This window comes from Microtus pennsylvanicus, chromosome 18, assembly GCF_037038515.1.
Source record: "Microtus pennsylvanicus isolate mMicPen1 chromosome 18, mMicPen1.hap1, whole genome shotgun sequence".
NCBI classification, from domain to species: domain Eukaryota; kingdom Metazoa; phylum Chordata; class Mammalia; order Rodentia; family Cricetidae; genus Microtus; species Microtus pennsylvanicus.
This window is the reverse complement of record NC_134596.1, coordinates 29,945,127-29,970,651: the sequence shown is the minus strand read 5'-3', so window position 1 is coordinate 29,970,651 and position 25,525 is coordinate 29,945,127. Positions and strand designations below refer to the sequence as shown.

The window sequence follows — 25,525 nt, the reverse complement described above, 5'->3', positions numbered from 1 at the left end:
AGTGTTTGTCATCTTTAGACTGCTCCCGAGGCATGACAGAAAGACTCCACTAAGTTTAGGGTTAGAACTGAGTGGGGCAGGACTTAGAAACAACACGCTTCTCTGAGGAGTGGTTGAGGGGTGGGATCGGGGGGAGCTGGGATTGGTATAAATAAATAAATTAATTAAAAAAGTAAACATTATTCTACTTAAAAAGAAAAGAGATATAATTGATAGGCCATGGAGTCTGGAGACTAGGCAGACAGTTATGGCAACTGTTGATGGGGACAGGGAGCAGCAAGCCACCTGCCATGTGGCACCGTCACCCCAGCCACGTGACATCAGGCTTGGCAGTGTAAGCTGTACCTCTCTCAATGGCACTAAGGGACATTAGTAGTGTTTTGTCTCTGGGGTTCACTCTCTTGAAGAACAGCTACCACATGGTGAGGAAAAGTCCTAGCAGTCATGTGAAGAAGTCACTACAGAGGACCAGGCCCATGGCTGACAGCCATAGACAATCCCAGCAAGGAGGCAACATTTTTGGACCTTCCAGCCAGCCCAACGCTCACACCACCTGAAGCAAAATTCCTTAGTCATAAGAATCATTACAAATTACCAAGTTTTGGTGTCCTAAGCCACTGGATTTTGGAGGGATTTGTTGTGCCACCGTGGATAAATGACACAGGAAGCAATCATGAGAGATCAGGGGGCACCTAAACTGAGACACCAAATGCTTCCCCTGGGAGATAAGTCCGAGGTCAGAGTCAACAAAGGCAGAGTAGGAGGTGGCTCTGGATGGCCCTTCAGGAGCTGAGCATACCTGTCCCTTTCCCTGCAAGACCAAGTGATGGCTGAAGTAATGACTTTTCTGTTTGCTCACCAGAATCTGTACTCCCTGAAGGGAATAGGTGATCTGCCAAGGGACTTTTGGAGGATGTAGAGCCCCTAACTGAAGCAGACCCTAGCTTGAAGTGCTAAAATGTCCTAGCCCTAGAACAAAGTCCATTTGAGATTCTGTGGGCATCCCTAAGCGGGCTGCTTCCTTCTCAGGCAAACCCTTGTAAACAGTTTCTATGTTTCCTTAGATCCTACACAGAACCCTCCCACAACCTGTCCACTAAGGAATGCCTGATGAGCAGCCCACAAATCTGCAAAGACACACACGTAGGCATAGTGACCACCATGTAGTCCTTTATTCATAAATATAAGCAAAACCCAGAGAATTCTAGATGAATCAGGAAAATCAGCAGCACAGAAGAAAGACAATCCAAAAGGAAAGCTGGCCTTGGAGGAGACAGGCTGCTTAGGGAAGAATAGTGTAATAGTAACAGCTAGTTACTGTCTGGAAGAGTCTGGGGTGTCATCGTAGGAGGCAGGAGAGGTGTTGTGGACTAGTTTAACTGGGCAAAGATGTGTTACATTTGTTTGTGCTGCAGGGCATTACTTTAACTGTGTAATGGTGTGTGACTCTTGTTTGTGCTACATTTGTTTAACAATGTAAAGGTGTGTGTTTGATTATGTAAAGATTGTTGCATTTGTTTCACCGTGCCTGCCCAAGGTACCTGATTGGTCTAATAAAAAGCTGAACAGCCAATAGTTAGGCAGGAGAGTGCTAGGCAGGGCTGCAGAGCAGAGGAAACAAATAGAAGAAAGACAAGGGAGGGAGAAAAGAGAAGAGGGAGAGGGGGACACACCTGGGGCAAGAAGCCAGGCAGCCACCAGAGAGAAAGGCAGGAGAAGCAGTGAAAGTAAGATATACCGAAGGAGGGCTACAGAGATGACTCCGCAGTTAGGAGCACTGACTGCTCCTCCAGAGGACCCAGGTTCAATTCCCAGCACACATGGCAGCTCACAACTCTCTGGAACTCCAGTTCCAGGGAACCCAACACCCATGGCAAAACACCAATGCACATAAAATAAAAGAAAAATTAATTTAAAAAAGCAAAAATAAAACAAAAACAAACTATACACACACACACACACACACACGCACACATACACAGAAGGAAAGAAAAGACCCAAGGCAAAAAGGTAGATAAAGTGAAACAGGTTAATTTAAGTTAAAAGACCTAGCCAGATACGTGCTAAGATAAAGCTGAGCATTCAAACTAATAAGTCTCCTGTCATATTTTGGAAGCTGGTTGGTGGCCCAAAAGAAAGCCTGCTGTAGAGTTGTGTAAAAGGGACCAAGAACACAGACTAAGGGGTTGCTCCAGGAATCTGAGTGTAGAACAGTGGCTCTCAATCTTCCTAAGGCTGCGACCCTTCAACACAGTGCCTCATGCTGTGCTGACCCCAACCATAAAATTATCTCCATTGCTACTGCATAACTGTAACTTTGCTACTGTTATAGATCGTAATGTAAACATCTTCTCTGCAGGATATCTGATGGGTGACCCCTGGGAAAGGGTCCTTTGACCCTCAAAGAGATGACGACCTACAAGTTGAGACTGCTGATGTAGGTAGGGAGAGAGAAACAAAGGACTGGACGTATTAACGAGAGATCCAGCAACTGCGCAATCAGGAAAAGACCGAGAAAACGCCTCAAGTAATGGAACACCGTGCTTGTTTCTGCTTTTTGCCTGGTGGTTGGCTTGGGTTTGGTCAGTTGGTGTTTGAGATACGATCTCACTTTGTAGCTAAGCTGTCCTTGAACTCTCAGAGACCCTTCTGCGTCATCTTCCCAGTCTGAGATTATAGATGCGCACCACCATGCCCAACTAAATATTTACTTAAATTCATGGGTCTTTAAAAAATCCCACTGAACAGAATTAGGACAAAAACAGAAAACTCCGCTCCCAGCATGCCCCTGAACCTGGTCAGCGTGCTTCGTTCCCCCATAGCACTGGCCATCACTAGCAGGCTGTCTGCTTTCCTTATGCGTTATACATGTTAGCTAGGATCTGTCTCCCCTCCTATCCTGCCGGCTCCAGGAAACTGGGAACTGCTGTCTGATTTGGCCACTAACGAACAGTGTCTGGAACTTGGTACCTGGCACCCAAAAGGCACCCATAAAGCTTTAGTGAATTAAATTAAAATCTGGACACAAAGAGCAATATCTTACAACTCCACTTACAAGAAGGAAAGCATAAAATCGTTGGTATTTCCTTCAAGGGAACAAAAAGCAGGACTGAACAGCCTTAGGTCCTAGGAAACACAGTTAGCAAGGAAGATATTGAACATAGAATAATAAATTCTGCCAAAACTGCAATTACTAGTAGAAAACTAGAGAGCAGATAAATATTAAGACATGCTATAACTCAGGATATTTAGTATCCGTACTCCCTAGATGAGAAAATTAATCATAAATACTGTTCAGTAAAATAAAAAAAAATGACTTTCCAGGGAAAAGGTAACATAGGCAACAAGAAACTGAAAACCCGAAGGACTGAGGAAGGTAGCCAGGAATTGAGAGACCCCTCAAGAATCTTCTCAGCCCAACACAGTGTAAACAATGCAACCCTTCACGTTTATAAATACCTCTGGCTCCGCTTCTGCTAACATCAGAGCCCGTTCCTTCCCCAAGGCATCAGTGGCCTTTCCCCTTACATTCAGCCTCTCCTGGATTGCTGACCTGCAGAATTTCATAAAATTCATCAAAGTGGAGCCAGGCGGTAGTGCTGCACGCTTTTAATCCCAGTACTTGGGAGGCAGAGGCAGGCAATTCTCTGTGAGTTCAAGGCTAGCCTGGTCTACAAGAGCTACAGGCTCTAAAGTCACAGAGAAACTCTGTCTCAAAAAAAAAGTTCATCAAAGTGATGGTGGAGAATGGCTTATAAGAATTTGACCATAAAATTAATTAACGAAGAACAAAGAAAGACATAGATGTGGTAAGAGCTTCCAAACTGATGGTTTGACCACCAAAGGATCAATGCAGAGATGGGCTGTGGGCTAACCCAGCGGGCACACTTTCTATCACTGACCAGCCCGTTAGCTAATATTCTGGAGAGCTACTGACTTTTGTTTCTCTTCACCTGCTGTATGCGACGGTTTGACTGTTAGTCCTGTCACAGCCCACCTCCCTCCGGAGGCTTACATGTTCAAAGCCTGGTCCCCATCTGGAGGCGCTGTTGGGAGGTGACTGGACCATGAGGACACTAATCTTAACCAGTGGGTCAATCCACTGAGGAGTTCTTACGGAATGGGCGGTTGAGGGTGGGGCCCAGCTGGAGAAAGTAGTCACCTAAGTGAATCTTAAGGATGTGTTTTGTCTGGCCTCTCAGTGCCTCTCGCTCTCTCCAGGTTGCCTCAAGGTGAATGATTTTCCTCCACAGGTTCCTGACGTTCTGCCTCAGGACAGAAATCCGTGAACCTTTCAGAAGAAGCAAACCTTCCCTCCCTGTAAGTCCATCATCTTCTGGGGCAACAGCGGTGAAGGCTGTTTCACACCCTCCCCTCTGGGATCCTGAATAACAGATAACCAGGCCAGGCAAATGCTGGCTGTTGTGATATTTATTAGCTGTCACATTCGCTCTACCATCGGGAGTTCACCACTTCCTCGATCCTAGTGTTGGCAAGGCTGTCCCACAGTCAGGAAGTAGAAAGGAGAAGTGGGAAAGAAAGCACAGCACAGAGATTAACTAATTACACCCCTCAGCACTAGAGAACAAAGCGAACCTCTACCTTGGCTGCCAGGCTTAGTGCAGTGCATCCAAAGGGCATTGCAGCATTGACCAGATACTTCCTGTCCTAGGCATTGAGGGTAAGTTACCAACTCATTCACAGTGTGCAAGGGAGTTAGGTGTATCACTCAGCACGATCACAGTTGTGTTGGGAAAACACGAGGAGTGTGTAAGCTTCACAGCATGCGGGATTGTGAGGGACGATACCTTGCTTGCCCATTGCTAGGTTCATGGCTGAGGCACCTAAAACAGAAGATAAATAATCAAGAGGCAGTCATCTAAGTGGATGTATAACTTCTCTGCAACAGCAGAGCCTTAGAAATGAAGGCGTGAAGAAACACAGAAGCCTGGGCAGTTTTATGCTATTTGGTGAATAGCGTATGGTCGTGGGAAGATAAAATTGAACAAAGACAGCAATCACACCACCAGAACTGTTTGCTCAGGTTATTCTTGGCATCTCTGTATCTTCAGAGATGAGAAGACCCCTTTATTCACAGTCTAGAAAAGGCACCCTGAGAATGAAACTTTTCAGACCTACTTCAGGGGAACAGAATGAGGGGGAAATGATTTTTCCTGTTTTTTTTTTATTCAGATGTCAAGATGCAGAGGTGTTGTAGTCAGTGAGAGACACCATTACCAAGGCAACTCATAAAAGAAAGCATTGAGCCTTTAATCCCAGCACTTGGGAGGCAGAGACAGGAGGATCACCTAGCTAGAGCTAGAGGCTAGCCAGGTCTACAGAGCAAGTTCCAGGACAGTCAGGGCTACAAGAAAACCTTGTCTAGAAAAAAACCAAACCAAACCAAACAAACAGAAAGCTGGCATTTAATTGGGGCTTGCTTACAGTTTCAGAGATTTAGTCCCTTATCCTCATGGCAGAAAACATGGCAGCACACAGGCAAACATGGTGCTGGAGAAATAGCTGAGAATCCTGCATCTGGCTCCACAGGCAACAGGAAGAGAAAGGCACTGGGCCTGACTTAGGTTTTTGAAAACCTCAAAGCCCATCCCCCTCGACCCTTCCTCCAACAAGGCCACACCTCCTAATCCCTTTCCAGTAGGACCACCCCTGGCTACTAAGCGTTCAAACAGATGAGCCTAAGGGGACCATTCTTCTGGAAACCACTACGAGAGATAACTTGTCCTGAACCTCAGGGTGCAGGCAAGTCAGCAAATGTGATCCCAGAAGGAGAAGAGTGGAGGAGGCCTTTCACAAAGCATGTGGACCGGCCTAGTGGAGAAAATCCTCAGGGCAAGGGGACTAGCGGAAGCTTTACGAGAGAGACACCTTCGCTGGGCTAATTCAGTAGCTGGGGCTGGTAGGCGTGCAGAGAACAGGTGGGCAGCAAAGAGGAACAGGAGACTCATCTCAGCAGGAAACACGGGCCCTGTTCTGGGCAGTTAGAGCAAGAGCGGAAAGGATGAGTTAATTAGGAACGGGAGCCTGGAGCCTGGCGATTAATTGCCCGAGAGTAACGGGAGGATTTAGGGGCGGCAGGTGGTTAGGAGAGGGAAGGAGAAAGGGAGCCAAGGAAACCAAGATTCTCTGAAACGTACTGAGTCCTTCTATGTTTTGTTTTTTTCTCTAGAACCTCCTTCCTTACCCCAGTTTTATAAATCGGGAAAGAAAGGAAAATCAATCAGGAAGTAGTTGTAGGATAAAGACCTATTGAATGCTTTATCTGCTCACCCTGTCTGTTAAGATACAGCGTGAGACTGGACCACAAGGAGTCTCCGGGCAGGTGCGAAACAGACGCACCAGAGCATGGCAGGTGCGAGACAGACACATTGGAGCTTAAGTGAGAAGTTTTATTGAGAGAAGAGGAACGGGAAAAGGGGGAGCGGGGAGGGGAGACCAGCCTCTGGGGACAGGAGCGGAAGAAAAGAGAAAGAGACAGAGGCAGACAGAGGAAGAGACAGGGGAGATGGAGTGGGAGGGGGACAAAGGGACAGCAGAAAGACAGGGAGGGAGTGGGCAGAGCTTGTCTCTTAGACCTTTTGCCCCTGCTTATGTACAGAGCCAGGGTACTGCTTGCCACTCCCATAGGAGCGACACAGGGTGATGCACTCTGCGAGGTCCCCAGGGGGCAGGCTCAGATATGCCTGAATGCCAACACTCTCTGCCAAGGCTCTCACTCTGTAGCCCAGGCTACCCTGGAAGTCATTCTTCTCCTATCTCAGTCTCCTTATCACAGGAGTCTATGAATTTGCTGTCATGCTAGACCCAGCGCCCCATCCTCAAACAGCTCCCCGAGGCTCTGCTGCCCTTGGGAACACAGGGAGTACTAAGATCAGCAGGCACACCTCACCCAGCTTAAGGAAAACGATCCTTGAAAATCCCATATGAAAGTCCCTGAGAAATAAGACTCCTTTTTCAGCGCGAGTACATCAAGGATGTCTGTCATTTAGGACCTGGCCTCTTTAGGCCTTCTTAATTCCATCCTCGGCCTGCTGGATTTTCACCTTTAAGCTTGTTAATACAAGCCCGTTTCCTCTGGAGTTTTTAATGTTAACGAGACCACAAAAACCTTCTCATTGGCTGGAACCCGGGCTTTGATCAGTTCAGAAGGAGTCACCGTGGGAAGACAGGGTCAGTCTTGGTTACTCCCTGAGGCCAGAGTCAGGTGCTCTTAGGCCTGGGTCGCCACTGAATGAAATCAGGTTCCAGAGTCTAGAAAAGAAGAAATAATTTGACATATAGCCGCTGTCTGTCCTATGGAATATCACAGGAGGTGGGGACATGTTGAAAGAAACAAAGAAAAAACTAGAAAAAGAGAAAGCCATCAGGCAGTGGTGGCGCACACCTTTAATCCCATCATTTGGGAGGCAGGGGCAGGCGGATCTCTGAGTTTGAGGCCAGCGAGGCCAGCCTGGTCTACAGGGTATGTTCCAGAATAGTCAGGGCTATACAGAGAAACAAACAAACAAAAAATCAGCCCAACAAATAATAAAAAAGAAAGGAAGGAAGGGAGGAAGGAAGGAAGGGAGGGAGGAAGGAAAAGAAAAAGTCAAAGAGGTCTCCTAAATAACTCTTGGTGGCATTTAACAATAAGAAAGGTTTTTTTAAAAGCCTTTTCCATGCAACACACTTAGCAGGCTATGTCTGGTTTACATGTCTTATGGTATCTGGGGACCTAGCATAGTGGAAAGCGTTAGAGACAGTTCCTTTATCACTGAACTATAAAATAAGGGTGTTTCTTAACTCAGCTTGGTGTAAGCTGTGTCCTGCATGCACCTCTTAATAATCTGGTATGTTCCTTACGGGCCACTGTACATCCTACCGTGGGAGAGGCCAGCCCTCCGCTGCTGGTCCCAGACGGCAGTACGCCTGCGTGAGACTCAATGTCATCTTTTTAATTGGCAATAAAGGCCAGTGTTGGGTAAGCTCTCTGGGAGTTGTGAGTCTGAACAATCGATCCCTTTGTTATCCCAAGTAAACAACAGTGTTATCATGTCCATTAGACAGGTGAAGAAGTCGAAGCCTGGAAGATTGAAACCCTTACCCGGGGTCATCTAGACGGAGCAGGGCAGCGTAGCACCAGTGCTTGGAGGCTTTCTGCTATGGCGGTGGCTGACTGCTCTGTGGTGCCATTTCCTGAGCCAGGAATGGAGTCACGTGACCACGTCGGTAAACACCATGGCAGACACCCGTTAAAGAGGTTTGTTGTATTCTGCTGTAAGTAACTGTTGAGACCACAGGCAAAAGCCAGATGGTGTGATTTTCTCTCCGCTTCCCAACTAGAATCGGGGCAGAACTTCTTACATTTGTTTACATTTATTTACTGTCTGGTGTGTCTGTGTGGGTACCTGGGCTCCAGCATGGAGGCAATGGTCAGAGGACACCTTCAGAGTTTGTGCTCTCTTTTTCCAGCGTATGGGTTATGGGGGATCAAATTCAGGTCATCAGGCTTGGAGACAAATTACCCTTTACCTACTGAGTCATCTTGATGGCGTGTGCCAGCTGGGTTTTGTTAACCGACACAAATCTAGACATATCTGGGAGGAGGCGTCTCGGTTGAGAAACCGCCTCCATCAGATACCTGGAGGCAAGTCTGTATGGCGTTTTTCTGTTTATTAAGAGTTGATGTGGGAGGACACTGTGGGTGATGTCACTCCTGGCTAGTTGGTCCTGGATGGTATAAGAAAGTAGGCGGGGAAAGCCATGAGTGAGCACACCAATAAAACATCATGCAATAAAGGCCTGCATGGCCTCTGCTTCAGTTCCTGCCTCCAGGTTCCTGCCCTGGCTTGCTTCAGTGACTGAGTGTGACTTGAGGGTCATAAGGTGAAATAAACCCTTTCCTCTCCAAGTTGGTTTGGTCATAGGGTTTATCACAGCAATAGAAACCCCAAGGAAAACAGGGTCCTTGACTCTGAATTTTTTTTAAGGTAGCAGCAATTGACTTTATAAGAAAGTTTGAGGCAAAGAGATGTGGTAAGCTTGGTTTGATGTGTGAGACATCAATAGGACATTTCTAGTAGAAGTGTGGACATCCAAAAAAAGACCTATGCAAAGAACGGCCAGGGCTGGAAAGAGAGAGAGAGCTGTGAAGTCGCCTGCATTAGCCGAACTGTAGGTATGGCTGAGATATGAAGAAACTGGTTGGGAAGTGAGATGGTCCAAAACTTAAAGATGCTGTGAAAAATGATGGGACTTGGGCTACAAAACCTAGGCAAAGGAGGTTCCGGAGCGTGCATGTCAACATCATGCCCCAGGAGACAAAGACCCAGTGGGACGGACAGTTAATCACCAGCCAGCAGCATTAGAGCGACTTGTGGAAGTGGGGACCGAACCAGACAACACTGCTTGTGGAGCGTGAGGAGATGAGGGTGCTTTGGCAAGAAGAAGAGGCAACGGAGGCTGAGACAGGGTGGAGGGAACTTCACAATGGGGACTAGCCGTACGTTTACAAATGTCTGGAGAAGGAGCCAAGGCATGGGAACAGTAACGTCACCGGAGGGAGAACACACTGTAGTTCTGGATAACAGGATGAATCCAAGTGCAAAGATAGGAAAACTCGTCTTGAAAAGAAGGGGGATTTCTGCAGCTGGCAGAAAGAGTCAAGCAACTGCTGACAGTAGGATTATCTGCTTTCCGAGGGCTGGGGAATAAGTAGAGACGGGCAGAGCTAAATGAACCATGTTCACATAAATCAGCGTCTATATTTACTTCCCTGTAACCCAAGAGGCAGCAGATGCTCGAGAAGCGAACTCTGAAACCCAGCCTGCTGCTTTGTATTTTGTTTCTGGCCAGGACATGTTTTTCGTGGAAGGTCATATTTAAATCCCCATAGCACGATCACAGCAACTGTGCTCAGAACACATGGGGCAGAGAAGTGTCCAATGCCCTGCAGCCCTCAGGTTATTTTTATTATCATGAAAATCTTGACATGATGAAAGTTGGACTAATGTTTAGCTATCTGCCTTATGTTTGATCCCATCAAAAATAGTCCAGTACATCTAACAATAATCGTGCAACCGAACAATAAAAGTAGATTAAAGGCAGAAAGGGAGCAAAGACAACGAAAGATTTTGAACAGCAGCAAATGCAGAAATGGGAATTTGGGGGAAAAAATGAGGCGCCGTGAATTAAACAAAGGCAAAGTCAAATTATTAAGTCCATGCAGAGTAGACCTTGGGAAATTTGTAGCACAGACATTACCGGTGAGAACCTGAGCCTGTGATGCTAAGGAAGTTGCAGCAGAAGGGTCAAGGGTTCAAAGCTATCCTAGGATACATAGCAAGAATGTTTAAAACAAACAAACAAAGCCAAAAGGAAAAGAAATCAGCAACTAGTATTTAAACTGACTCCCTTTTGAGCAATTGCTAGCGTTTTGTAATAACGAAAATGGGGAATGGAAAGATGAAGTTGGTCATGTACCATGTAGCAAACTGTGACCCAGCTACAACTCAAACCCAGGTGATTGGTTTCCAAACCTGTTTCTCGTTAGTTCCTACTCTCCGCCAGCAGCTCTGAAACCGGTCTCAAGTATCTTATTCTTTGGTCTTGGGATTTTAGAAAATATAACGGCTTTCATGATGAAAAGTCCTCAACAAAGTAGAAATAAAAAATTGACCCCCCTCAACACGGAAAAGAGCAGTTGCGAACAACCCCAAGTGTTGTGTGACGTTTTACTCTTTGGGCTTTTTTGGCTTTTTGAGGGACCAAATAAATCCAGCTCCCAAATAAATCACACATGGAGGCTTATTCTTAGTTAAATGTCTGGCCTTAGCTGGACTTGTTTCTTGCCAGCTTTTCTTAACTTAAATTATCCCATCTATCTTTGGCCTTGGGACTTTTATCTTTCTCTATTCCTGTATACCTTTTCTTTCCCTCTTACTCCATGTCTGGCTATGTAGCTGGGTGGCTGGGTGACTGGCCCCTGAAGTTCTCCTTCCTGTTCCCAGATCCTTTCCCCCCAGATTTCATATTTATCCTCTCTGCCTGTCAACCCCACCTATTTCTCTCTCCTGCCTCGCTAGACCATTAGGTGTTTTGGACCGGAACACAGCTTCACAGAGTTAAACAAATGCAGCGTAAACAAAAGCAACACACCTTAAAATAGTATCCCCAACACTGTAGTTAGCATGGTACTCGATATGAAAATACTTAAGATGCTGCCCTGAAGGTGCAAGCATTAGCTGGAGATGGGAGGGTGGTCTGCCTACAACATCTGTGATCACAATTTATTGATCATCATTGATCACCAGGCGTGATTCTGCTGATCTGGCTGGATGGATAGAGTGTTGTTTCTCCCTCACTATCCCATGCCTGTTCCTCCTGAAGCCACGCACTAAGAGCATGACCTTCCCTAAAGGGAAGAGCTTTGCTGTGGGCAAGGATATGCAGTGCCGCATTCTCCTTCCAGAACCTCCAAAGCAGCTCTCAGAATCAGGAACACGATCTGCTGATTCTCATCTCCCCCAGGTGACACTGCTCTAGAAATCCCAGACAGAGCAATCGGGGCAAAAGAAAAAGAAAATGAAAAAGCATCTAAAATGGAAAGGAGGAAATAAAACAGTTCTTATTCACAGGTTATCTGGTCCTGTGTATAGAAAGAAACTATCGAAGAATACATGCACAAAGCCATTGCTGAATTTGGCAGTGTGGCAGATGTAAGATCAATGCCCAGAAATATGTTTTATTTGTATATGAGCAATGGACTATTGAAATAAACTTTTTAAAAATTTCACTTGTAAGAGCTTTTTACACAGATACTGGCGACTCAGTTTAGACCCTCATGCTTGCAAGGCAAACGCTTTACTGACTGAACTATTGTCCCAACCCAAATTATAAGGTTAATACACTGAAGAATATAAAAAGTATTAAACTTAAATTGGGTGGTGGTGGTTCACACCTTTAATCGCAGAACTTGGGAGGCAGAGGCAGGTGGATCTCTGTGAGTTCCAAGTTCAGTGTGCTCTACAGAGCAGGTTCCAGGACAGTCAGGGCTACACAGATAAACCCTTCCTCAAAACAAAAACACTGCCAAAAGGTTATTATTTATTTACCAATAGATAAAGGGGAGTGCGGGGCAGTGATGCTTAGGGCCTCCTCCTTCAGTTCTAACCGGAAGTCTAGGAAAATGGTCAAAGTAAACTACTCTCACAGTAACCATGAAAGTTGGCAAAACCAAGGGAAAAACAAGCAAAAGAGGGTGGTAAGTGTACCCACACAACACTCAGAAACACTAAGGAATGGAACTTCCTTATTTATCTTCAAACAGATTGGTCTTAGCAGGTCCCACCTACTAGACGAAATGGGGAAATGTGTTTCAGCCTGTTTCAGTAACTTGTCCAAGACAGGAAGACAATCCTGTGTGCCCATCCGTTTAGTGAACTGACTCTCCTAGCTTCTCCCTTGCTGCCCAGCCTATCTGTAAACCAGACAATCTGGGGAAAGACCACGTGCCCTCAGGATACTGTTGGGCTACTTGACTACCTTGTCTTTGCCCTGGACCGGGGATATGTATGGGCTGGTGATGGTTGACATACTGCTCTGGCCCTGGTGTTCTGGTGTCCACAGCTGACCTTAGCAGTCATGTTAACCTGTAGCCTAGTTTTGTTTCTCTTGGTCAGAGCCTGAGGGCTGCTCTCCAGCTGGCTCCACCTCAGTTTGGCATTGACTGACCCACTGCGCTCCACTGACACATTGTCTACCAGGCAAGGAGGTCACTTTGTCCCCACCCAGCAGGTCTATGGAAGTCTAGTTGTTCTTAATTGCAATCCTAGGAGCTAAGGGAGGCTCAGGAGTGGATAGCATGACCCCCTGACCACGGAACTTCCTCCAAATGACCTTGATGAGGAGGCCGGACGTCCACTCTTTCATTCCGAGGGAGGACAAATCCGTCTTGAAAAAGGCAGAGGAGGAACGCTCACACTCACAAGGCAGAAGCATGCGGATCTCTGAGTTCCAGTGAAACCTGAAACCTGGGAGAGGCTGGGGTTGGCCGAAGAAAGGGCAAGTTTAAGTTCTATCCTTGACCTTTGCCCTCCCTGGAACTCGAATTGGGGTCGAAGGCTTGAGTGCAGCCTTAAGTGTAGAGGGTGGGATTTCACGCGCTTACCGGTTTCCATGGCACACGTGAGTGTTTCTGCCTCTGGCGCCGTGGCTTTAGCTTCTATTTATACCTCAGCGCTCATCCCTTCAAAGAGCGGGTAGTCCAGCGGCAGCTACCATTCCGTACACTCCCCGAAACCCACATTCCAAGGGACTAATCACCGCCTTTCACGCTTTCCAGATCTCGTCTCTTCTTTGGCATTAGATCATTTTCCAAAATAGATCTTTTCCTCCTCCTTTTCCCCCGGCTGCCTTTTCTAGGGTTTTCCTAAATGCCTTCCTGCCAGCAGATCCTTTTCTTCGGCGTGCTCCCATTCCTTCTAATTATAAACTAGCATGCTTGGTGGCTGTGTTACCTTCCCTCGGCTGGGTTCCAGAGAGCACTGACAAGCAGAGAAAGAAAGGCTCTGTAAGAAATTTAGCTTAGGACACGGCAAATTGCCGTTGCTGCTGCAGTATTTAAAGGAATATAGAACACGGGAGTTTGACGTCGAGCTGAGCAGGCCTCCCTGGGTTTCCACCTCTCGATAAACAGGAAGCTTCGTGGGACAAGTAATGCTCTGGTCGTGTTTGTAATCTCACCTCTAGTCCTTGCAGTGGGGGCGGGAGCGGATTAAATGACGTCTCTTCCAATTCTAGGTAATACCCGACAGCGCTGCAGGGGCTCAAGGAAATAAATCAACGGCAGCTTATGATAGTCGCGCCTGGGGTCCGTCCTGGAGCTTTCCCAGGAGCTCGTTCAAGACTTCAATGTAGTCTCTGCTTCACGTTTCCTTATAAAAACCCAGCCTCTTTCTTTTTCCTCAGTGAATGGTCATGAAGAAAATCACCCATAACCTTATCTATCACTCTGTAAGACCTAACAGTGTGCTTATGTGTTTTCCTATATATAGTGAGCATATATTTTCATAAAGCCTTAGGCATTTCACATAGAATGCCTTATTCTGAGCTCAGAGGACAAACCAGTGTGTGTGTGTGTGGCCCGTGCTGTGTAGCCTGTTCCTCCTTTGTCAGTGTTATGGGTTGAGAATACCTTTTCACATCGATAGACGGCTTTCCAGCAGATAATCCTGAGCCCGTCACACGGCTGACTGTACTGTAGGTGTGTCCTCATTAGCTTCAGCCGTCCTAGGGACAAACCCAGTCACGCGGGAAGAAGGAACCTGAATTAAGGAATTGCCTAGATCAGATTGTCTTGTGGGCATGTCTGAAGAGCATTTTCTTGATTAATGATTGGCGTGGGCGGGACTGTCCCGGTGTGGGCGGTGCCACCTGGGAAGCTGTCCTGAGTAGGTAGTGTAAGAGCTGCCTGAACTAAGCAGGGAAAGCCAGCCAGTAAGCAGTGTTCCTCCACGGTCTCTGCTTCAGTTCCTGCCTCGGACTCCTGCCTCAAGTTCTTGTCCTGACTTCCCTCAATGATGGACTGCCACCTGTAAGATGAAATAAACCCTCTCGTCCCCAAGATGCCTTGGGTCACTACTTTATGGCAGCAAAGCAAGGGAGCCCAACCTGGAACAACAGTCGAGTAACTGTCTAGGGTATTTCCACTTTAAAACTCAGCATAGCAATTTGAGCTCCTTGTTTTAAAATCTACACCCAGCTCCATTTCTCCAAGATAGATTACTATAGATAGACACAATTGCTTAAGTAAGAAATGCATTGGCTTTTAAACTGTGGGCTTATACTTCTGAATTACCCCAGGGAATTCACTGCTTTAGCCACTGAAAGGGAGACTGAGCTGGGGATATAGCTCACTGGTAGAGTGCTTCCCTCATATGTACAAGGCCCTGGGTTTGAGTTCCAGGACGAAAGAGGGGGAAGGGTATTTGCCTTACTGATTTACAAAGGTGTTTTTATATTTTACAACACCACACCTTTGTCATAAATCATGTAAACTCAAGGTTTTTGGTTTTTCTACGTTTGATTTAATTATGCATTATATCTAGGTAGATAGAACTGAACAGCCTGTATTTTTTTATTTTATGAGTATTGATGTTCTCTTTAGAAAAGCATTTCCTACCTTAAGAGCAATCATTTCTACTTGAATTTTACTCTGGTTCCTTTATAGTTTCTTCTTGACCTTGTTCCCCCTTGCTTTTCCTTTTTATTATTATGGTTTTGTTGTTGTTGAGGCAAGATCCCTCTACATGGCCCAGACTGGCTTTGAACTCACAATGCATGCCAGGCTGGCATCAAACTCACGATCTACCTCTCTCAGCCACTGAGTGCAGAGATTGCATACATGGATCAAGACACCCAGATTCCCATCATATTTCAAAATATATAGACTACTACTTCAAATATGTAGGGAGAGAAATACAATTTAACTCATGTGAGCTAAGTGATTTTATACTGAGTACCTTTACTAGTGAATTCCATGCTTTTCCCACTAATATGAAATGTTTCCTTGTTTGTCTGTCTATAATAGAGTTTCTGGACTTCCTAGTCTCTTCAAGTATGGCAGACTTTATCAGTCACATGTGATAGATCCACCTGTCAAGCACCTATATGTCCCCAGACTCCTCTACTTGCTTTTTCTATTTCATTTCAGATAACCATTACAGCATCTCCACGGAGAAGCCTCGTCTTCAAACTCAGGACAGTTCCCTGGAGCAGACGCCAGCAACATCTCCACACAAGCCTGTGTTTTATAGACTTTGAAAAATAAGGTATTTCGCATCAGTTAGTTTACTGCTGCTTATGAAAAAGAAAATCTCCCATGGCAATTTCCCTGAGTCAGAGCATAATTAGAAGCCAAGTGGGGTGCACTTAGCTGGGTTTAATAGGATACCCTTCTGGAATTGCCACCACTAGTGCGAGGTGACGAGGTAGGAAAAGCTTCCTGGAAGACTCCTCCCGCCTACTCTGTGAATCAAGCCAGCAGCGTGTCAGGACACAGACGGGGTCAGAACTTTTCTATAGCTGTGGGTCAGCCCTAGAGCGTATGTGTAGTAGAGGAAAAACAGAGTCAAGATCTGCATGACTTGAAGCCAATCAGTCTGATTTCCTCCATTCCATCAAAGTACAAATTTATGAGGGAACTTTGTTCTCAGTTATAGTTGATCAAGATGAAGTCTACTGTCAAGACTATTCTTGGTAAGTCACTGACTTCAATTGGATAATCACATCCTTCTTGTGAAATCACACAGAATGCATTTATCAGCCTTCCTGTGTTTATAAAACACACATCTGTACTGTAAACGTCTGTGACAGCTGCCACAGAGAAGCATCAGTCTTCCCTGGATTGCAGAACACCCCACAAAAGAGACTGTCTCCACTAACAACTGTGAATGCTGACGACATTCGCTCAACAGCCAACAATAACCTTCTGATCATTTTAGAGTATAGTCTTTCTGCTTTCTCTCTAGAAAACATTCTCTTGCCCTAGGAAAGTCGGAACTCCAGGGCACAGCCTTACAGAGGTGTTTCGGTGACTTCATTCTTCCTCTTTCAAGTGTGCTGGAAGGTTCGAAAGACTTCTGTATGTAACAAAGGCTGCACAGGCCAGTTTTCTACTTAGCTTTGCATTATTTTTTTTTCTTATAAGTTCCTCATAAGCCGGGAGATGGTGGCGCAGGCCTTTAATCCCAGCACTCGGGAGGCAGAGGCAGGCGGATCTCTGTGAGTTTGAGGCCAGCCTGGTCTACAGAGCTAGTTCCAGGACAGGCTCCAAAGCCACAGGGAAACCCTGTCTCGAAAAAAAACCAAAAAAAAAAGTTCCTCATAAAGCATGCATCTATGTTGCAATCATTTTACAGATGATAAAATGAAATAAAGAGAGGTCAAGGCAACACTGGTTAATATACTGCCACTAGCAGTATATTACTGTTATTAATTAATATAACAGTATATTACAGTACTGAAGTACCGACCTAGGCTGTCTATAAACGACCATGCTCCATTCTATCTCAGCATTATAGTTCTGAGGATATTTGGTTTTAATTTTATGTGTAAGGGTGCTGTGTCTGCCATTTCTGTGTATGTCTGCATACCACTTGCATGCCCGGTGCCCTCGAAGGCCAAGAATAGGATGGCAAATCCCCTGGAGGTGGAGTTACAGATGGTTGTGAGCTGTTGTGTGTGTACTGGGAATTGAACCTGGGTCCTCTGGAAAAGCAGCCGGTGCTCTTAGCTTCTGAGCCATCTTTTGAGCCCAATCTTGGGAAATATTGCTTGAAGAGCTTTCCATACCAGCTCACATGATACTCTGCAGGGGGCTCTGTGACCACCCTAGTCAGCAGAGTAACAATCCACAGGGGGCAAAAAGGCCGTCTGCTCAACCTAAGTAGCCAGTGTTGGATCAAACTTTGGGAGTCTGACCCCAAGTAGTTTAGTTTGTTTGTTTGTTTGTTTGTTTTTGTTTTTCAAGATAGGGTTTCTCTGTAGCTTTGGAGCCTGTCCTGGAACTCGCTCTGTAGACCAGGCTGAGCTCGAACTCACAGAGATCGGCCTGCCTCTGCCTCTCAAGTGCTGGGACTAAAGGCTTGCGCCACCACCGCCCAGCCCAAGTAGTTTAGTTTTTTTTAGGCATATTTTTAGTTATGTTTTTAGGCATATTTAAGTGCTATAACAAATAAAGCTTTCCCGAAGATCAGAGTGCAGAGCTAAACCACTAGTTAGCCATAAAGGCCAGGCATTGTGGCTTTTAATCCCAGCACTTGGTAGGCCGAAGCAGATGGATATCTGTGAGTTTAAAGCCACCCTGAACTACACGAGATAAATCCAGTTTAAAAGAGAAACAGAGCCAGGAGGTGGTGGCTCACACCTTTAATCCCAGCACTAGGGAAGTGGAGATGGGATGGGATATGGCTGGGCAGAGAGGGAGGAGCTCAGGGCTTTCAGTCTGAAGATTTGCAGAGACAGGATACCTAGCTGGTTGTTCTGCTTCTTTGACCTTTCAGCTTTTACCCCTAATATCTGATATAGCATAAATTCTAATAGCTCTTAATAATAAAAGCCCAGAATCAGATATAGAGGAAAATGCTAAGAGATCAGAGATGAAGGAGCAAACCACAGCCACCTTAGCTACTGAGCTTCCCAGCTAAAAAGAGACTCAGTTCCCATCTCCTCCCACCTTATCCGTTCCTCTCTCCCGCCAGTCATTTCACTTCCTGACTGTCTGTACTGACCTCCAGACTCTATGGTTAGCTAGTGGCTAGCTAGCTCTGCCCTCTGATCTTCAGGCAAGCTTTATTTGTACAAACAAGGTATCACCACAATCTGACTCCGGGTTTATTATTAAGACCAATTAGAATCCACACCACAGAACAATTTGATGAAAAGATTCCTGGTGATAATAAATTCAAACCTGCATGCATAATAAAGCAGATATAAATCTCCTGGAGGAATAAAAACTCTTTGCAAAGGACATGTGCCACCTTCCATAAAGATGGGTTCTATAGACTCACCGAGAATAACAAGCTTATGGTAGAGATCTGTGGGAGGGTCCAGTGTGGTCTCGGACCGCACAGAGAGCACACAGATCACCAGGCGGTCACCACCTCTTCTCCCAGCCTTCTGGGCAATGAGACTGTGTGCATGCCTTCCTCTGAAGGAACACCCCTGTGTGTTTAACATTTTGGGTTCCCTAGTGCTTATCTGTGAGCCCAAAGACCTCCATGCCTCCTACAGTACTCATTCTATAAATGACTATACTTTTAGACTATATAAGTAAACCATAATTTAATCAGTTCCTTCTTGATGCGTTCTGAGGCTAGAACTCAGGTGCTTTCAAGGCAAGCACACTACTGACTGAGACATCTTCTTAACAAGATTAAATCATTCTCCTAGTTTTGTTTGGTATTATTCATTGTTAGCATACTGAAGTAGAACTGATTTTTCCATAGGTCTTTTTTCTTGGAATCCTGAATTATCCTGACCTGCAGGACATGAACGGGATCCGAACCCTGGAAGAATGGGAATGAAAGGGACAGGAGACACAAGAAATGGACAGCAAGTCTGAATTCTGATCAAGCTGCAAACTTTATTTTTTTCTCAGGAGCATTTTATGGCAAAAGGACAGGGAGGGGGTAGGATGCTGGAATGTCAGGTCTGGAGACGTCTCTGGCTGAGAGAAAGAGATGAAGGGGATACTGAGGGTCTGTGACTGTTATCTAACAAAATAAATGCTGATTGCTTCTGAAGCCTGGGACCTGCAGGTCTCATAGGGAGATAAGACACTGGGTTAATTTCCTAGGCTGGGAACTTGCCCTGCAGAGGTGAATATCTTACTTAATTTGTGATTAAGATGGCTATAATCAAAATACAGGTCTTTCTGAGGCCATTTCAGTTGTAACAACAGTTTGATCTCTTCGACGAGGAATCCCGTGGAAAATTACCAAGCTCTGTTGTAGGAAATAGAAGGTCAGGGTGCCCTGGATAACTTAGCTTCTGTTAAATTGCCTGTTTGTGCAGAACCCCCTCCAGCAAACCATTTAGCTTGTATAAAATTGTCTGCTTACCTGAACTCCTACATCCCCCCCCACCTCCCCACCCCACCCACACCTAGCATGATGCCAGTAAGTGGTTTTTGCCTTCAAAACTTCAAAAACCCTGTGTTCTAGACGCTGGGAGCCACATCTAGGTCCAGAAACACCTGGGTGTGGTCCTAGCCAGCTGGCATCAAAAGATTTTTAATTGACTATAAACAGCATTAGGTGTGAGATGTCTCTTTTATCGCCCCATAACAGCATTAATGGCTGAACCCATGCCTGCTGATTTCTGTAGCAAGAATGCATTGTTCTGGATCTTTCTTACACCACTACAATTGAAAACAGTAATGGAACTATAAGCAATGGCTCAGAGAAACTATCAAGGAGGGTGGGGGCAGAGAGGAGAGAAAAATGGCAGAAAAGCAAGGGGACTTTTAAGTGACAGAAGGGTGGAGAAGCTGAGATGATGTGGGCTGTTGGGATTGGTTTGAAGTAGGTGCCCTTGTCTGAGGTAGTTAACCTTTGGGGCAAGGTTAAGGGAGGTTCCTGGAGGATTTTTTTCCCTCCAGACTGTTTCTCTGTGTAGCCCTGGGTGTCCTGGAACTCACTCTGTAGACCAGGCTGGCCTCAAACTCAGAGATCCACCTTCCTCTGCGGCAGATGAACGCAGGGACTAAAGGCTTGCACCACCACCTACTGGCTGGTTCCTGGAGGGTTAAGGGAGATTCTTGAAGAGCAGCTGCCTTGGGAGATCTGCTTTTCTAGTTACTGCAAACCTTTGGCTTGCTTACCCAACAGCAACCCCTGTTTACCCCAAATCCTCCTGCTTAGGACAATATCCCCAGCACTGCCATTTTGGGAAAAGGGGAATTTTGGACGTGACAGCAACTAATTTTATTGTGGGTTACTTTTTTTTTTTAAGTTTTGTTTATTTCTTTGAGACAGAGTCTCACTCTGTAGCCCTGGCTGGCTGAGAACGTGCTTTGTAGAGTCAGGAATTCACAAGAGACCTCTGTCTCTCTAGTTCTAAAGAGATTGGACACTGTGTTCCTCCCGCTTTATAGGGTTTTTTTTAAAATACTTTTTGTGTGTTTGTAGGTGTGTACACACGTTGAAGTAAACAGCCAATGCAGATGTCAGAGGACAACCTGCCAGTCTCTTCTGGGATGGATTCAAGTCTTTAGTCTTCACAGAAAGCACCTTTACCTACCAAGTCATCTCTCTGGCCCTCTGGGCTATTTTTGTGTATTGTGGATTTATTTATTTTGGAGACAGAATCTGTCTTAGTTAGGGTTTACTATTGCTGTGAGGAGATACCCTGACCACAGCAACTATTATAAAGAAAACACTTCACTGAGGGGGCTGGATTACAGTTTAGAGGTTCAGTCTGTCATGGCAGGGATCATGACAGCTGTTGGCCGATGTGATGCTGAAGCTGGGAGTCCTACATCTTCAGGCAACAGGAAGTCAACTGTCATACTGAGAAAAGCTAGAGAAAAAAGACCTCAAAGACCGCCCCCAGCAAAAGATGTGCCCTCCAGTCTCAAGGTCTGGATTAAATAAGTGTGCCGGGTGGTGGTGTTAATCCCAGTACTCTAGAGGCAGAGACAGGTGGATCTCTGTGAGTTCGAGGCCAACCTGGTCTACAAGAGCTAGTTCCAGGACAGGCTCCAAAGCTACAGCGAAACCCTGCCTAAAAAAACAAAACAAAACAAAACAAAAAGTGTGTCATCCAGTCCCCTCCAAGACCACACTTCCTGATAGTGCCACTGTCTATGAGCGTTTGGGGACCAAATACATTCGAACTACCACAGGGTCTCACTAGTTGGCCAGGAATTCACAGGGCTCAGTAAGCCCCTGCCTCCTAGGATCAAAGGTGTGCATCACCACGCTCAGCTTTATCTTTTTAAATGACATCCCTTCATCACAGGATGGGTGTATATACCTAGAGGTCAAAGGACAGCTTGCTGGAGTCGGTTTTCTCCTTCTGCCCTGTAGGTCCTGGGGATTAAACTCAGGTCATCAGACTTGGGAGCAAGTGAATCTCTACTTTTAAAATACTACAATAGATCATTGAATTGTACACATCCACCAAACTGTTTCACGTCTTTGGTAGTTTCAAAATTAATAATAGAGCCTTTACAGATTGTTTTAATCGCCATAAAAATGAGGATTAAATTATGAAATCCAGAAAAGATTGTTGTGGTATCTTGCTTTTGTTTTGAAAGAATCATCTTAAATTTGTTTTCCAATCCCACTTCAGAATTCAAGTTTAGGATTCTGGGATTAACTGACATCTGTAAACCGGAAGTTTTCCCCAACTATTCTCACCTAGTAAAGAATCATTTTCTGGATCTATTTTAACTTCTGCCTCTAACAACTGATTTATCTTGCGATCCACTTATTACTGCAGAAAGAAAGGCTTATTACTTACTCAAGAAAGACATGACAGCCACACAGAAACACTGCCCGAAGGGAGAGTCACACAGCCTTTCCTCTTTGTTTTGGAGGGAAGAGGAGTGAGACAGGATCAGGCATGAGCAGTCTGGCCTACAGGGTTGGTTTGTTCTGCATGGGAACTGAAAACACGACCTAGGAGAGGGTTGAGCAGGAGCCTCAACCACAGTAATGGAAATGGAGGAGGAACTCTCTCAGGGCGAAGTGGAGCCTGGACAAATGGGAGGGGTGGGGGGGGGTGGGGGATCTGAAGACCTGCAGACCCGGGGAGAGACGAGCGGGAGTCCTAGCCTCTCAGCTCTGCTAATGGGGTTTCCAAGAGCGGTACAGCCATCAGGGAGGTGACAGGGCCACCATCTCATCTAATCTCGCCTCGAGTACATCAGGGCGTCTCCCTTCCACAAACCGCCTTGCCAGGCCCTCGAGGTCCCACCACTTCCAGCTCCTCCACCAAGAGGGCTGGGGCCGCGTCTTCGCGTCGCAGCAAAGACGAAGAGGCAGGAAAAACCCCGCGGAAACGGGGGTCGCCGGTGGGGAGCAGCGACGGGCGGCAGTCTGCGAGCGAGCAAGCAGGCGCGCGCCTCCACCTCCACCGCCCTCCCGCGGGCGCGCGCCTCCCGCCTCGGCAACACCGCCCCGCGGGAGGGCGGGGGCGCGCGGCCGGAAGCGCCTTTCCCGGAAGGCAGGGGGGCGGCGCCGGCCTCGGGGCGGCTGGACGATGGCGGCGGCGCGCCGACTGGCCGCTCAGTAAGCTAGAGCCGCGCAGCGGGAGGATGGCCTCGCTCGGGTCGGCCGCGGCCGGGGAGCCGGCTGCCGGAGCTGAGGCGGAGCTGGGTCCTCCGGCCCCTCCGCCGCCGCCGCCACCTCCCGCGCCCTCGCCGTCCGCTCTCGGGCCGCTGCTGCCCCTGCAGCGGGAGCCGCTGTACAACTGGCAGGCCACCAAGGCGTCGCTGAAGGAGCGCTTCGCCTTCCTCTTCAACTCGGAGCTGCTGAGCGATGTGCGTTTCGTGCTCGGCAAGGGCCGCGGCGCGGCAGCCGCCGGGGGCCCGCAGCGCATCCCCGCCCACCGCTTCGTCCTAGCGGCCGGCAGCGCGGTCTTCGACGCCATGTTCAACGGCGGCATGGCCACGACGTCGGCCGAAATCGAGCTGCCGGACGTGGAGCCCGCCGCCTTCCTGGCGCTGCTGAGGTGAGCGGCGGGCGCGGGGAGCCGGTGGCCGGCGGCCCGGAGGGAGGCGGCACCCGGCCGGGCCTGCGCAGACTCCCGGGTGACCTTGGGCCAGGCGCGCCGGCCTCCCTCGGTTCCTTCCCGGCCGGGGATGCTCGGGAAGGTCGGCCAGTGTCGCCAGCCCCAGCTGTGTGCTCTTTGCCGTTGAAGGGCGCTGTCATATTCCAGTGCCGGGCTTCAGAATCAAGTGGGCAGAGTAGAGGACGGGGCCGGCTGCCCTGGTTGCCCACTTGCAAGATTTGTTTTTGTTTGGAGGACGGGGTTAGCCGTAGGATCTTGGAGGACTCGTTGTTTTCAGGTTCCGCACGGTTTGTCGTCAAGACCCGGCAAAGTAATAGCCGTAACAGGTACCAGCTAACCTGCTTCGTGTTTCTGCAAAGTGACATTTACTGTATCCGCAACCCCGCTACTGGCGTTGAGAGTTTGCTTTCCGATGCTCTGAGGGTAGGAGATTGATAGCTGATTAGTTTCCTCTAGTGGAAGGGGGGCGTTATTAATTTTTATTATTTGTTTTTAATCACAGCAGTCCTGCTAAGGAGGTATGGCGTGTTGTTTACCCCAATTTTACAAGTGGGACTGAGGCCCAGAAAAGCAGCTTGGTAACTGAGCCAGCTCCCAGAAGACCATGTGGGCTTCATTCTGCTAGGATGGATTGGCCGCCTGAGTGGTGTGTTTTTAAGATAGCAGTCTTGAGTAATTCTGACGCACACAGGCAGGTCAGTGGAGCAGAAGTGGCCACAGAGGCTCGCAGCTTTGTCACAAAGATGCATACGGAGTGGACGAGAAAGCCACTAGAAATAAATGTTGAGGTCCCATTAATGGATGGGCAAAGGACAAGATAAATAGAGAAGAGAAAATACGACTGAAGAATGTTTAACCTCATTAGTAAATGAGGAAGTGAAAATTCAGATAGTGAAGTTTTTTCTTCTCATGAACCCCCACCAATTTTTTTATTTTGTTTTGTTCCGGGTTTTGGTTTTTATTTTCTGGGACAGGGTTTTATTTTGTAGACTTGGAGCTCAGTATGTATACCAAGTTGGCTTCGAACTCATAAGAATCCACCTACTTTCAACCCCCCCCCCCCCCCCCCCCCCCGTGCTGACCCATTAAATACTTTTATAAAATAACTAGGAACGAACACTTTCTGACAAGGATGTTGATGAAAGGCCTTGGGAAAATAGTTGGACACCTTAGGTTTCTTTTCCACACTTAGGAAACGTTGAAAAAAAATTGCAGTAGCTTTCTTCATAATAATGGGGAGAGAAGCCAAGCCAAGGCAATAAAGAGTTCCACAAGCATTGATAGGGCCACTTGACGGACTCTAATGCAGTCGCTGTGACGTTCATGAAAAGGCAGGTAATACTGTGGGGAGTGTTTATGATGGCATTTTGGATTTCCTGCACCCTAGTAGCAACTGGGGAGGAACGGAACAAACGTTATGTACCTGGGGATAGGGCAGAAGGAAAACCAATATGCCAAGTAAGATGTGTTGGTTTGGAAAGCTGATAGCACCCTTTTCTTTTTTTGTTCTCGTATTTCTAACATTTAATTCACTTTGATTTATGGGATAGTTGTGCAGCCTGAAGGCTAGTATCTGGTAGTTTGGATTTTGAAGTTGACTAGGAGGACTAGATATTATCTTGCTTAATTATGCAGTTTAGAAGTCTTTCTTAAAATGAAGACCTGAGTTAGCTACCTGTGACCGACATGAAAGGAGAGAACCTGCACCTGCAAGCTGCCCTCCACCTCCATATGTGTGCCGCTGCATGCCTACACATACATCCATATGTGTGCTGTGTGCCACTGTGTGCCTGTCTACACATACATCCATATGTGTGCCGCTGTGTGCCTGCCTACACACACATTCCTATGTGTGCCGCTGGGTGCCTGCCTACACAGATTTCCAGGAAACAAAAAGAATACAAAATGATTCTTTGGCCACCTTTGCCATGATCCACTGGGAGGTTAAGTTTATACTCTTTCCTTTTGGTATCATGTTTAGAGGTGAAATCTTAAATCATTGTAAGTACTTTTCCTAAGTGATATTTACACTGGCTAAATTAGAGAACTATCGCTCTAAACTGTTAGGGCTAGAATAAAATTATAGAGGGGGCTATTTCATACTTTTGTTTCTAATTTGTGTTTTCATTGCATGTGCTAATCCATTTTCATAGGAAATAAGTGGATTTTAGAACCCTTGAAATATACAGTGCCATTTGAGTTCTCATTTTTTGTTTTTAGTAAAATA

At 46.7% G+C, this 25,525-nt stretch overlaps 2 protein-coding genes and 1 long non-coding RNA gene across 4 annotated transcripts in view; 2 read left to right on the top strand and 1 right to left on the bottom strand.

Moving 5' to 3' along the window:
- Tm6sf1 (transmembrane 6 superfamily member 1) overlaps nucleotides 1–13,465 on the bottom strand; it is a 41,449-nt gene extending 27,984 nt beyond the window's left edge. Inside the window, exon 1 of the mRNA XM_075952960.1 lies at nucleotides 13,169–13,465. The gene's annotated coding sequence lies outside the window, so the exon portion shown is untranslated. The remainder of the gene's footprint in view (nucleotides 1–13,168) is intronic.
- Nucleotides 13,466–13,625: 160 nt separating this feature from the next.
- LOC142837374 (uncharacterized) lies at nucleotides 13,626–19,706 on the top strand. 2 transcript variants are annotated; one of them, XR_012908257.1, is made up of 4 exons: nucleotides 13,626–13,713; nucleotides 15,713–15,830; nucleotides 16,215–16,257; nucleotides 19,008–19,706. It is a non-coding gene; the product is annotated as an uncharacterized LOC142837374 (long non-coding RNA). The 2 variants fall into 2 exon arrangements; XR_012908256.1 differs by having other exon boundaries at nucleotides 15,713–16,257.
- Nucleotides 19,707–22,736: 3,030 nt separating this feature from the next.
- Btbd1 (BTB domain containing 1) overlaps nucleotides 22,737–25,525 on the top strand; it is a 30,046-nt gene continuing 27,257 nt past the window's right edge. Inside the window, exon 1 of the mRNA XM_075953307.1 lies at nucleotides 22,737–23,238. Within this exon, the coding sequence (XP_075809422.1) occupies nucleotides 22,823–23,238 (416 nt within the window). The 5' untranslated portion in view covers nucleotides 22,737–22,822. The remainder of the gene's footprint in view (nucleotides 23,239–25,525) is intronic.